The sequence below is a fragment of the Aythya fuligula genome, chromosome 11, assembly GCF_009819795.1.
Source record: "Aythya fuligula isolate bAytFul2 chromosome 11, bAytFul2.pri, whole genome shotgun sequence".
In the NCBI taxonomy this organism is placed as follows: Eukaryota; Metazoa; Chordata; class Aves; order Anseriformes; family Anatidae; genus Aythya; species Aythya fuligula.
This window is the reverse complement of record NC_045569.1, coordinates 19333046-19347270: the sequence shown is the minus strand read 5'-3', so window position 1 is coordinate 19347270 and position 14225 is coordinate 19333046. Positions and strand designations below refer to the sequence as shown.

The 14225-nt window shown below is 42.7% G+C and overlaps 1 protein-coding gene across 3 annotated transcripts in view; it reads left to right on the top strand.

The window, feature by feature from the left end:
• The window catches only part of MEGF11 (multiple EGF like domains 11), a 200018-nt gene that overhangs the window by 171331 nt on the left and 14462 nt on the right, over positions 1–14225 (top strand). For all 3 annotated transcript variants that reach the window (XM_032195319.1, XM_032195318.1, XM_032195320.1), the window contains exons 20-21: positions 2241–2369; positions 2516–2749. In XM_032195319.1, the coding sequence (XP_032051210.1) occupies positions 2241–2369; positions 2516–2749 (363 nt within the window). The remainder of the gene's footprint in view (positions 1–2240; positions 2370–2515; positions 2750–14225) is intronic.

The following is a 14225-nucleotide window of genomic DNA, read 5'->3' as shown; positions in this document are numbered from 1 at the left end:
GAGTCACTGCACTCAGTGGATGTAGCCTTCCCAAACCTCTGGTACTTTATTAATGGAAAACCACAAACTGTCTCATGCCTCATTAATGCTGTTGAGAGCAACAGCTTTAGGTTTCCTTTGGCGTGGAGGAAGACAGTTCAAAAAACATCCTTCTACTCTCAGACTTCTGAGGAATATTGGAGTTTTCTTGCCAAAGCTGTTATGCTATAGATGCGGACCAAATTAAGATTCGTCTTTACAATGAAAACGGGTCAAGGAAACAAAAGTTGTTTGTCATTTTTGGAAGGATTACATTTAACTTGAGTAGCGAGCAAGCGTTTAACAATGAACTTCAATTACCTTGCAAGGGTGCTTGCATATCTTACTGCAACTGTTGTCAATGTCTTGCTGGCATGTTTAGCATGCTGTGCCAAATAGCTTCTTTTAAGAACAAAGACTTAGGGTAGTGGAAACTGTGTGTGCTGTAGTTGAATAATTACTTGTTTGTCCAGTATAGTAAATCAAAAGTAAATTCTCACACACTTACTTGGATTCTAAATACAGGGTAAAATCCATCTCACCTTACCATTGCATTAATTCCACAGATTTATTTATTTATTTATCTTTGGCAGTGGGATAATACATCCCTGCTAGCTTTGCAAGTGAAAAGCCTGCCTTAAAGCTTCTTCACTAAAGCTTACTTCACAGGACTTTATGCATGCATTAGTACATATAACTAAATTTGGGAACATGTTTTCCATTTACAAATACTTACATTCATCCAAGTATGCGTCTCAGGACCAAATTTGCATGCTCATGTGGGGATTACATATGGCACCACTGTAATTCTGTAAGTGGCCAATTTACTGTGAATTTGTGAATTTGTGTGCTCCTCTACTGCAACCGTGAGTAAAATAGGAAAGTAAAAAGTTTCATATCAGAACTCTATTGTAGTAGACGGATTTATACAAGAAACCGCATTTATAATCTATAACCTTTGTACAAAGCCTGAGGTTTTATTTTCTATCCAAACTACTAATGTACTTATTTATTTGCTTTTCTGCTACTTAATCTAAAAGTATCTTTAAGACTCCTTCCTCCTCAGAATCCTGCTGGATGGGCAGTCACATCCAGCATGATGAAATGCCTAAATGCAGAGGCCTGCAACCTTAAGTAGGACCTGTAACCTTAAGTAAGTTACAGGTTAACATCAGAAAGTGCATTAATTAAAATAATTTTGTTTTTCATAATTTAAGGACCTGCATATGGAAGAAAGAGATACACCTCTAATATGTACTGCAAATCATTATAAAGATGCAGGCTAACACTCATTATTTAATATCAACATTTGCCTGCTGTAAGTTACTTAGAGACTCGCACTGGGGAGGTGTTGTCACGCTGTGCAAAACATTTGTGGTGACACAAAAGAAGTCACATCTTAAAACAAACAACATATTTTTAAGAATCATAGCAAGTGTGCATGCGTTCAATAATTTCTTTATAAAAATAAGTAGGATTTGACAGAAGTTGTTTCTTTCAATTTGATATTGAATATTGCCTCAAGAAATTTAGTAAGCTGCCTACAGATTTATTGTAATAGCCCATCATAGTAATTGTATGAATAAATTTCTCAGTTGGACATTCAATCATTTTGTCTTTGATAGAAATATAAAGGCAGAATATAAATTCCTTCTGTGGTAGGAATCCTAATACAAAAGTGGAACAACTCAAACCATTCAGATGCTCAGTTCTGTAATTCCATCTCCAATGCTATATTAATCCTCTAGCACTAGTGGGAATAAATATGAAAGTATGTAGGATTTGTTTGGTAAAAGTCTATTTTGTTCATATAAAGGTACGTTAAACTTCTTTTTGCAGTCCCCTCGTGAAAACAATGTACAGAGATGGTGGAGAATGTTTTGCTCTTTCAAAATGTTTTCTACAGCTTCTGAAATCATGCCCTGTTAAATTCTGTATGCCTTTAGTATATATCAAGGCCTTTTTAAGTGTGTACATATTTTAAGTTTCATCACTGTGAAGTCTTATATGACTTTTCCAGAAAGAATGTTCCAGCTCAATGAGTAGTGCCTCAAATTGTACCCTAAATACAGTTATCTCCTGCTTAAAAACAGAAATCTATCAGTAGAGTGTTATGCGAGTTAAACAAGGGAGACTCTTCTGCTGGCTTCTCCATGTCAAGGATTTCACCCTCTCCTGAAAAATATCAGGATTCTTTCCAATCTTTTTCTTTGGCTTCCCAGAGTGCTCACCAGGAACATTTGGTTATGGTTGCAAACAACTGTGTGAGTGCATGAATAATGCTACATGTGACCATGTCACAGGTACTTGCTACTGCAGTCCAGGCTTCAAAGGAATCAGATGTGATCAAGGTACAGTGAAATTCTATTTCTTAAATCTCTCTCTCTCTCCTCCTCCCTCTATTTTTTTTAAATGATCTACTTGCTTTAAAAGAATAGTATCTCAAAAATGAAATGTGCAATTCAATTTACAATGTATTATGAATTACTTTTAACAGCGGCTCTCATGATGGAAGAATTAAACCCCTATACTAAAATTAGCCCTGCTCTTGGATCAGAGAGGCACTCAGTGGGAGCAATCATTGGAATTATTATTCTCCTTCTAATTATTATGGTCTTGCTGGCACTGTTTGTGTGGTATCGACGGAAACAGAAGGAGAAGGGCCATGACATGCCAAGTGTATCTTATACTCCAGCCATGAGGATGACTAATACAGATTACTCACTTTCTGGTAAGGGTCTTTTTATGTTAATCAAATACAGACTTGTATTCCTGTATGTTGGAGCAACAGAAGCTTCTGTGATGTATAACGTGCTATCGAGCATCAGAAATAATGACATTTCCGTTCTTGCCCTGAATACCATGATCTCTTAACAGGGACAGGAAAGCAAATATAACTTACAACTGATTTAAGCTGCTTTATACGTGAAATATTACTTACAAGATACTGGCTGTACCTAGATATGAAATATGCTGCATAGAATACATAGACTCCCTTTTTAATATATACATGTATGTCAGCTGCATTTCTATTGCAGTGCAAAATTTTCGTTTGTGAAACCTTCAGAAAACCTTTTGTTGAGGAATGGGGTTGACTGGGTTGATCATAAGGTTTTATTTTTGTCTGTTGCAATTTTTGATTTGAGCCCTCCTATTAGTAGTCACTTTCTTCTGTGTGCAGACCAATCCCCATCATCTAGACAGCTGATGGGAATTTTCTTCACAGGAGCTGATGAAAGCAGGATCGAGGAAGAGGAAGGTTCTTTAGTCAGATCAAAGTCATACTGAGATCCTATTTCATGCTTCTTTCTATCTTCTGCTACTGGCATGGAGGCCAACTTGTCTTGACAGATTGGCTAAACTTTGGGGGATGTGATCTCCTCTTTAATGCTGTCATTCTTCATTCCTCTCTGGCCAATATCAGATAGGGTGCCAGATAGGAGATTTACTTCCTTCTTGTTTCCTCCAGCCTGTCCCCAGTGGGGATCTCCTCAGGGTTTGCTGCCCTCTGACTGCACTTTGTTGCACTTCCCCTTAGATGGCTGCAAGGCCAAAGCTGCAAGTCTGAGTAAAATCCAGCTTCTGCAACTGGAAGAGGCTTACCTAGCATCTGTAGATGCACCTGGAAGGAACCTCTCAAAACTGATATTACTGCAGCTGGTGCTTATTCAAGGAGCTTCTGTTATGGCACCATGACTTTGGTCTTTGTATCAGGGGCACGATGTCCTGCGATGGCATATCAAACACATCAGGGGCTGCTTGCTGAACTCTGCTGCCTAAACTCATGTTTAGATCACTCAGGCTTCTATTAGAGTGTTCTTTCTTCTGATAGCTACAAGATGGGGAAAAAAATCAGCCTTGGACCTCCTCCGATTGCCTCTTATTTTTCAATTTTAGCTTTGCAGGCTCTTGCTTAAGCTGCCCATTTGGGTAAGAAATTTATGAAAGTGTTGCCAGAGAGGGCTCATCTGATCCTTGGCTAGTTGCCAGCGCAATTTGGCCTGAAATTTGTCATTTCAACATCATTTGAAGAGCCAGACCATGAACATGCAAAAGACAACTGTGGCACATCTCAGCAGCAGTGGGGCTCCGAGTTCCAGGAGAGCGGATCACAGCTGCTGGCACAGAAAATTGGTCTGAACTTTTTGGCCATCCATTTCGTTCACAGTGGCACTTTATCCATATATTTACAGAGCCTGTTCCACCTAATTTATTTGTGTGCTTTTCTAGTTAATGTATGTGTAACCCAGCATGTTTAAGAGCACAACTTACAAAAGTGAAAATAAGTTGTATTGCTGAGGTTGGGAGCTCCTGACTGGAGTAATCGAACCGCTCCTTTCAGACAGGGATGTTTTTTCTCCATATTTTACCATTAATGGAGATTTCCCAATCAACCTGATGGCATCCCAGTCTCTCACTCTGCAAGAAGTCTGAAGAAAGGCTGATGCTGAGAACGGTTCTTCTCATCCTTCACAGTTAAGATAGACAGATGACTTTCCTCCTCCAAACAGCACTGGCTCAGTGGTACAGCCTGAGCTCCTCTAGAAAGAAATTCAATACTGTTTCCTTCCCCTTCATCTCATTCAGTGATGGGGATGCTGAAGCTGGGCTTTTTCTTTCTTCTTGCTTTGTGCAATCCTTGTAGCAATATAAATTTGCCACTCAGGTAGCTGCGGCTGAGTGGGGTCAGCCAGCTTTCTCTGGAGGTCACAAGAACAGTCTTCTTTCTGCCTCCGCCTTGACAAACTGTGCTCTCTGAGCTTGCAGAGGAAGACTAAGAAGTCAGAAATCATGCTGCTTCATCTTCATCTCATTATAAAATGTCCACAGGTATCAGCATCGTTTCAAGTTTTGGTCTTTGTTTTAGGAGGATATTTACAGATTCTGCACTAGGGCTTCTGAAAACTGCCAAATTCTGCCTGTCCTCCAGTAGCTTCTCCTGCAGAAACTTTCTACCCATCACTCGCCTTCCAGCTTTGGCCTTACCAATGCTGTTTTCAGCCTTTTGCTTCCATCGAGCAGAAAATCAGATGGAGACGAGGTCACAGATAAGAGACTTGTAGCATGGCTGGATGGCAGGAGCAACACGTGTATATATTTGTGTGTTGCACAGGATGCTGAAGGAGAGTAGCAACATTACATAGATGTTACAAGGATTTTGGTCTTTGCCTGGAGTCCTACATGTGGATTAAGGGCAGAATGCAATGCAGATGTACTCGTGCAATGAGTATGATCCTGTGCAAACCCAAGGACCTTGGCTGGGATTTCACCTGAGCAGTGACTGCAGGATCTAGCCCGGTATCAGCTGTAACATAAAGGCTAACCTAAACCTCCAGCACTGTTATTTTGCTTGTTTGCTCTTGTTAGGGTAATGTTGTCGTTGTTTCTGAACAGTCACATGTGCAGATCACCAGCTCCTGGAGGCTGTAATTTCTTCCAGCACATTAATTGATTTCTCTAGGATGTTTTTGGTCTTTGTGTCTTCAGCTCTTCTGATGCTGATAATGCGTGCATATGTGTGAGAGAGATTATAAGAAAGGGAAACCCCCCCTAGGCAGCCCTTAGACTCTTCTGTGTTTGTGGATGAAGGATGTGGCAGCATAAAGCACATCCTGCCCAGCAGCCAGTGGGAAAGAAAACCAGCCATGCTGGGAGAGCTTAACCACAGCACGTGGAACTGAGAGCAGGCTTTCCCCAATAAGCCTGAAAGCAAAATGGTGCTCCCCAGCACGGGAACAATATATTGCATCCAACTGAGAATTTTAAAGCACGGGTCGTTTAACTCAAGGACGTGGGGACAGAAGGGAAAGCTATGCAGTAGTGCTGGAAAGCAGCAGAGATTTCATTTCAGGACTTGCACAAAGACTTGGTTATGGGATGAAGTGATGCTTGAGGTCTTATCGGAGTCATAATAGACTTTCTGATATGGGTGAATCCAATGCTGAGAGCCAAAATCTAAGCAAAGCTCAATAAAAGAGAGTGTTGTGAGTCCTACAGAGTACTGCAGCCTAGATAAGACCTTTACAGAAATGATCCTACAGATGATGCACAATAAAAGGAGTCAGAGTAAACACTCCTGCTCAGTCTTCAGCCACCCCACTGACACCCTGCATGGGTGGGGAAGATCCACACAAAAAAACACAGCTCAGAGGAAGACAAAAGCAATTCCATTTTGTAGCTTGAGGTATCTGGCTTTGTATTTATTGCAGAGTGCTTACTTACTCCCTTTTCTCGTGGTTGGCCTTGTGCCCAGTTTCCGTGCTACACTGTCCTCCTCCCACCGCACGATGTGGATCGTTGCTCTTTGTGTCACTTCACAGCCCTGGCTCGGAGCAGAAGCTCGGTGATTCAGGGGATGGAGCTCCCTGGCCTTCCTCCAGCCCTCAAGGGCCTTCCACTGGAGCACAGCCTGAGGCTCGAGGGCTCACAGCAGGGTGCTGTCATCACAGGTCCCTTCACAGGACAGACCTCTCCATGTTTACATTGACATAACCTTTGTGGGTTTTTGTTTTAATTGGTAGTGGTTGTTTTGCTTTAATTTAAATCATTCTTTTTTAATTTTTTTTAGCCATTTAAGTCTTTACATGCTGTTCATAGTAGAATCAAATTCTCAGCTTTAGGAAGAGGGTTTTTTTCTTTTCCTTTTTCTTTTTTTTTCTTTTTTTTTTTTTTACTGGAATAGCTTTAGATTTGAATTTGATGTATTTCCAGCCAGCAGTTATAAGAGCTTCATGAATAAATGTGTAGAAAATGGACTGTGTTATCAAGGTAAATCAACCTGTGTGGGTACTTAAGTATCAACCAAATGGAACTGTGTAGAGGGAGTAATTCTGAGTCGATGGTGCCGCATGCAATGAGGGAAGAAAAGCTTTCTGGTGACGCAGACTTGTGTACGAGCTCAGATTCATTAATTCAGCACCATGCTAAGTAGCGGGGCAGTCTGACAGACTTTTCACTCAGCTCATTTCAGGTACACAACACACGCTATGCCCAGATAAGCCGGGTGTGAACTAGTGAAGTGTCAGCTGCCTCTCCCTAACGTGGGTATGGCCCTCTTATCTCGCAGCAGAGGCAGCGGATTGTACCTCTTTTTCTTCAGGCTGGTCCTTCTTGCCCACAGCTGAGAGGGGACTCAGATAAGGGAAGGGGGAAGGCAGAGCCGAGAGCCAGCGTGACTCAGGCGTGAACGCTCACCTACAAAGCAGGAGGCCACGGGTTGAAGCGTCTGCATTTAGCTGGGACCGCAGGCTGTGAGAAGGGCGGATGAGCCCCGCTTCTCTGCTGAGCAGTCAGGCCCTCGCGAGCAGGTCCAAGGCTGTATGTGAGCAGCTGTGTTTGTGATGGGCATACACCGACTGCCATAATTGGGTTCCAGTCCCAGTTCTCATTTGCAGACCCCCAGGCGTAGCTGTTTCTTTTTAATTCTATTGCAAATATCACCGAGTTATAGTTAGGAGAGACGGCAGAGTCCTGGCAGGCCCTGTGGTCTCTGGCTGCAGCGGTGAGTGGAAAGAAGTTAAACGCAAATACTTCAGTGCTGGAATCACACATTGGTCTGAGATACTTTGTAAGCAATAACCTCGGAAAATAACTTAGAACTGAAAGGTTCTGCAGTGACCTCAAAAATTGCTCTGCATGTTTCAGCAGAAAAAAGATGCTCGGTCAGATACACACGTGCACGTGCACTTCCCTCCCTCAGCTCTGTGCCTCACCTCTTATGTAATAGACACCCTGCAGATAAAACCACTTATTTGAAACGGGATATTTTGCAGTAAATTAAGCTAAATCTAGATCTCCACAAGATGTCAGCAAAGCAAAGTGCATGTTCACAAGAATGCACATGCAGGAGCAGAGAAGCAGAGGGCAAGGCAGAGTGGCTGATGGTGGTTGGTGCCCCCTCCCGCAGGCAGTGCCAGCAGGGCCCTGGTCCGTCCTCACCATCAGGGATCTCTGGTGCTGGGGACAAGCAGCCATCCCAACACTTTGCATCTGAAGGTGTTTCCCGTACCTGACCTCCCAGGTTTATTAAAACTAACCCGTTTATTTACTTCTTACAGGGCTTGGCTGTTTAAATGGTTTTGATTTGTTTGAACTTGTCATCCTTTCTTCTGATGCAGCTTTGAAATAGATATCAATTTGCTATTAAGCTGAAACCAGATTGGGATTGATGTTTTCATTAGAACTGCCAGTATAAATATGATGCGTTTCTTGGTAAATTGTTTCATTTGGTAAATGTATTGGTAAGTTAAAGAGAGGAAATAAAAATGTCTCTGAGTGTAATGATGTAACTGCCAAAGTTTCCCTTTCAGTGCTTCAACTTGCTTTTTTTAAGCCTTTCCACAAAAAAAAAAGCCTTTCCATAACATGTTTTGGACTCCTTTGGTACCATGATAGCACCTTGATTTTATAACATTAACTACCTTTCTTGCAACAAAAAGTTTTAATTAAATGTTTCACAACTAAAAGGATTATCATCAGTGGCTCCTACACCTGTTTAAACTAGAGAAGAAACTTTGTAGTAGACAGTCTATATCCAGAGTGTTGCATTTCTTCCCTTACCCTCAACACAGATGTATTGTCAGGAATTATTTTCTTAAGATCTTCCAAAAGATAACTCGGTATTATATAAATATTTTGCTTTTTTTTTAATCTTCTATTTAATGTTAATAGTAGTCAAGAGCTTCATACCATTATAATTCAGGATAGATCTCATCTAGAGATGTCTTATAGCACCCAGTACTCTAACAAAATGCTTATCAGTTTTCTAAACGTGATTGTCTCTAGCATCTTTTCAGTTCCTTAAGAATCGTTATGGCTTCCAAAGTATTTTGTGATCACTTGTTTTCTTCCCAGATATATCTCAAGGTAGCGGCAGCGTACATTGTTTTTCCAATCCAAGCTACCACACTCTATCATGTGGTGTGACTTCACGCTTCTTTACCAGTAATGTGGATGGAAACAGCTCCAGTAAGGTAGATATTATCCCGTCCCACTGTAGCAATGTTCTTATCAGTTCAAGGAAATAAATCAGAGCAATGCCTTTTGGATCCTGTTGCCTGCCAGCACTATCTAAAAATCCTGTGTAGCAGTTTCCTGACATCGCAGCTGTGACAGACACAAAACGGTCTGCTTTTCCCTCCGTGTATCTTCATAATCTCTGTGCCTTGTAATGGGAGTTTCAGCATGTGCCAGTGTCGGTCAATAAGCCTTGCTGTCTTAGCAACTATAAGGTATGTTTGCTTCTCAATAGATAAATAACTAGATAATTGCAATTATTCATTGCAATAAGGAAAGTAAATCAATGAAGCATTAAGTCAGTAGTCTGACTTTGCTATATCATGGTTTCCCAAATCAGTAGACATGCAAACTTCCTATCGACAGACAAAAATAGATGCAAGAAGATATCAAGGATGCTTCTAAGCACTGCTCTCATCCAGGACATTCTGAGAGCTGTGCAATTACTTCAGGCTCTCCAGCAGAGCTCTTCAGACTGGAATACTCAAACATCCAGGACATTACTTAGCACATGTTGCTATTGATTTCCTAGGACTGTTCATGGACTGCGCTGAATTCACCACTTTAGCGATAGACTTAGCTATGGTAAATGTAAGGCAGTTCTTCCTTCAGAGCCTTAATAAGCCAAAGTGGCACGAAGGGTAGGGAGCAGAAGAAAAAGGAAATGCAATTGATTCCATTAAGGCTGTCAGCTTTAAAAATGATGGTACTTGCAGGCTGTGTCACCTTAATCCAAATGTAGCTCTGCTAACTGGAAAGCCGTGAGAACAAAATTAATGTAAAAAAGACACTATCCTATGAAACAGAGCATGCAAAACTATTTCTACATGTGTTCCTGTTAGACATTTCTTGGTTTTAAATTGTATTAAGAGTGCTGGCTCTGGAGATTTCTCAGAGAAAAGTTTAGACAGATGTGTAAATATGGTTTCCGATGTAGGTGGTCCCTTTGCATCATGCATTTTTACTCCCCAGATTGAAAGTGCAAATGCTCATAATGTCAGATTTAGGATGAACACCACGAGTGTGGGTCTGGACCAGTCATCTATTGCAGTAATTTAAATAAAGTCAGGAAAGGTCAAAGCAAGCACCTATCTTGATTTCCCAGCCTGCAGTGCAATCTCATCACATAGCTACTTCAAATATTTAGCTGCTGAAAAGGTATAAAACCCAAGTGGCACATTTGGACAAGCCTGAAAGCTGTTTGCCTCGCTGTAGTACTGGCTATCAGTATGGTGAGCAGGTTGTCCTGATATTGAACAAAAAAAATCTGGTATTTTTAGGTCACTTATCAAAATGTATGGCCTGACTTTTCTTTTACATCTCCCACCATCTTACTTATTCATGAGAATGCTCTGCAGTGCTAAATAGCTGAGGATGGCCAAAAATATGCTGCTTCTGTCTATGCAGTTTTCTAGCCAAGTAAGACAAAAGAGCATATAAAGCCCCTAATGGCTGCCTTAACGAGTTTCATTTCCTAATCAGTTTGTCTGGTGCCATTTCCACTTTCTGCAGGGAAATGTGCACAAGTTGTACTTGGAGGATTCGTTTCTTTCTAGTGCCAGCTGGGGTCACAAAGGAACCAGCACAGATGCAAAATGAAAAAAAATGGCAGAGGAATTCTCCAAACTGCTGAGCCAGAGCCTTGGATGCGTTATCCTCCTGTGCTTAAAGGAGATCATGCCTCGAGGCGATGGGCCGGAGCCATTCCTCTATCACTTCTTTCAGAAAGGCAGCTTGGGCAAAGGTACAAAGAGAGGGCAGTGGGGAGATGCAGCCCCACTCCAGTTTGAGAAGCTGTTCTCTCTCTTGTGTGCTCCTCCTGCCCCTCTTGTCCTCTTCTCTCTTTCCGTGTCTTATTCTGCCTTTTCTCTCCTCTTCCCTTGTATTCTCTCTGCTTTATTCTCTCTTCTGTTTCCTCTCAAATCCATTTTCCTGCTTTCTTTTAACACCCTCCTAGTCACATAATTCTTATGTTGTTCTTTCTGCTGTCCCTGCTTTCCTCTCCTCCTGCCCTGGCCCAGCAAGGCAGAAGCTGGCAGCAGGGCACCAGTACGGCCGTGGCACTGCCCCTGCTGCTGCCACCAGTGCACCCATGGGACACTTCCCTCAGGACGCCAGGTGGGCAGGGGGGGCTGATTGAAAAATCTGGGAGGTTCAGGAGTTAAATACATGAGGCAGGTCTGTCTCCATAGGAAGGGAGCAGTACCAAGCCTTCCCGACTCTCTTCTAGGAGCAGGGGGAAGGTGTCTCACCTCCATTTCCCCTCTGCCAGACAGATATTTGGCTGCTGCTTAGGAAGCCACTTGTGCCCTGAAGGTAAAACCTGAGGTCACTGAGACAGAAGCGAGCAGAGGAGTGAAAGGCCTCCTGGTGTGTATGGGGTCAGCTGGATGTGCGATGGGAGTGCTGGGGCTGCAGCACACACAGGCAACAGCAAGTGGGAGGACAAGGGGGAGCATATGAGAAGAGACTAAAAAAAAAAGGCTTGGCTTCTTTTATCTAGCAAAATGAATGCTGAGAGGGAGTATGATTGCCATCTATAAATACATCAGGGTAAACACTAGTTGGGAGAAGAGCTATTTAAGTTAGATAACAGAGCTGGCACAAGAACAAATGAGGATGAACTGGCCATGAATGCATTGAGGCTGGAAATTAGATTTCTAACATCAGATCAGCGAGATTTTGGAACAGCTTCCCAGTAAGACTAATGGGACAAAGAAATCTGATTACTGTTAAAATGGAGCTTGATCAGTTATCTAAGTGATTGTGTGCCAGGGTGTTTGCAGTAAAAGGCGGCTGGACTCAGGTGCTCGGTGATCAAAGCTCTTCCCCAAACCCTGCTCCAGCTGCCAGCAGGAGTCAGAGGGGCTGAGCTCTGTGCAAGGTCCAGGAGGTGGCTCTGCAGTGCTGGGCCTGAGGAGGAGGCAGAGGCTCCTGCAGCTCAGTGCAGGTTGTTAATTACCCGCACCATGCTACAGGTAAATATCTGTGAACTTGCTAAGTCAGCTCAAGTGAAATGCTGGCTCCATCAAAGTCAGTAGGAATTTTACTGTTAGTTTAAGGGAAGCCAAAATTTGACTGCCTATTGGCTCCTACAGGTAGGTGTTCCCTTTACTCATGCAGCAGCAGCAAGTTCTAGTGATCCTGCAGATTACCAAGCAGTAAGGTGCATGAACCCAAATAAATTTGTCCTGTAGAATTACTGCACCAAAATTTTTCAAAACAGATACACAGCAATGCACACCTACCTTCATACCTGTGTCCTCACATCAGAGCTTTCAAGGCTTGAGTTAGAAACCAGATTTATTTACTTTTTAAGATGCTGAGGACACATTTCTCTCAGGAGATTGGTGGGACAATTCACAAAACCACTCGGTGCTGCAAGGCCAGCTCTATATTTGAGGTTGTGAATTGTTCATGACTGTAGGAATATATATCTCCCTTTTACAAAAGGCTGCAAAAGTGTGTAAAAAAAAGCTCTCTGTAAAGCATGAAGCTGCTGCACTGGCATGTCATGAGCACATGGAGCATCCTCACCTTGCTCTTTTGCAGAGCTCTTAGTTCCACCCTCCCTCCCTCCCAAAGGAGAGCAGCATCGCAGCTAGCCCAGGTGTTGTTGGTTTCCACAGACATCACAAAAATCAATTGCTATTAGATGTCCTGTCCTGAATTTTTAAAGCCAGCAGATTCGCCTCTATTAAAGGAAGTTCTAAATTCTACCGAAGACTTCACATAAAATTAGAAATTGCAAAACAGAGGTCACTGGAAATGGTCTGACTGGATATCACCCAACTAATAAAACCAAATTCAACCACCGAAAGCATCATAAAGTAGCTTTGACTAAAACTTGCCCAAGAAAAAGAAGACTGCAAATATAGAAGCACTACGCCCTGTTCAGGAGGGCCCTCTGAAACTGAGGAACAGGGGCTAGGGCTGTGGGCACCCAAAGACAATAGTCAGGAGAAGCACTTACCAACTGCTATCCTCGAGGAGAAAAGTATGATGGAATTTGTGCCAGCACTTATTTGCTTAATTACTTGGAGTCCTTGGGAAACCTGAGCACTGACAAATAGCACGCTGGTGCTAGCGTGCCGCTGTGATCTCGCCAGCTATCTCAGGGGGACAGATAACAACTTTGCTTTGCTCATGCACGTATCTCATTGATCTTAAAAGAAAAGTTGCCAGGTATGAGGTAGATTTATCGGAGTTGCTAAAATTACAAGCAGGGTTTTTAGTGGGCAAATTTACTATGAAGTATTTTTTTCCTCTGGAAAAGCAATTTTGCTTTGCAAATTGAAGTATCTTCGTAAGGAAAAATGTTAACAAATTATAGTGTGTTAAGAAATGATAGTAGCACAGAGAGACAGCTATAATCACATTTCTTCATAATTACTGCATTCTGCAAAACTTCAAAATGTCCCCTAATCATTTCATTAAAAAAAAAAATCAATTCAAGCCCATAGCTCTTCACACCAAATTTGGGGTTTGTGAGCTGATTTATAAATCCCGCAGAAACAAAGCTTTTAATAGAAACTCAGAGACTTCAAGAAGTGTGACCTAAGTGGTGCAGCTGGGTTGAAAACCAGCATTCGTGGTACTGCTGCAAGGTTAGGAGTAAAGAACGAGCCAGGGGCTCTGCTGGTGGAAGCTGCCAGTGCTGGTAGCGGGGCTGCTCGGGTTTGCACTGAACATGCTGTGCACTTGCTTGTAGCAAGACCCAACACGTGCTCGCACACCCCTTGTGCCTGTGCAGAGCTTGCTCTGTGCTGTTTCTGTCCCTGGATTAACCACTGCCTATCCCATTTGGGATAAAACACAGCAGCCCACCTTCTGCATCCTGAATTGATGGAATTCAATCAGCAGGATTCAGTCAATGAGGGCAGGCTTTTGCCTCTGGTTGTTACAAACCTTCCCCCAAATGAAACCCGGTTTCTGAGATGGGATAAAAGCTTCTACATGTCAACATGCAGGTTGTAATGTGTAGTGGAGGTGTCCTAGATGTGGTGCTCCTTCTAGAGAGGAGCACTTGCAGCTGCTTTGCCTGGAGATAAAGGAGAGGCGGCAGAGCTTTGCAGGCTCATCCTCAGCGACCCAACTCTCCCACAAACATCTACCTGGCCAAGAGGTTCAGGCTGGTGCCCTGTGCCCAGCTGCAGGACGGACACCTGCCATGCCTGCAGCATTATGGAGGA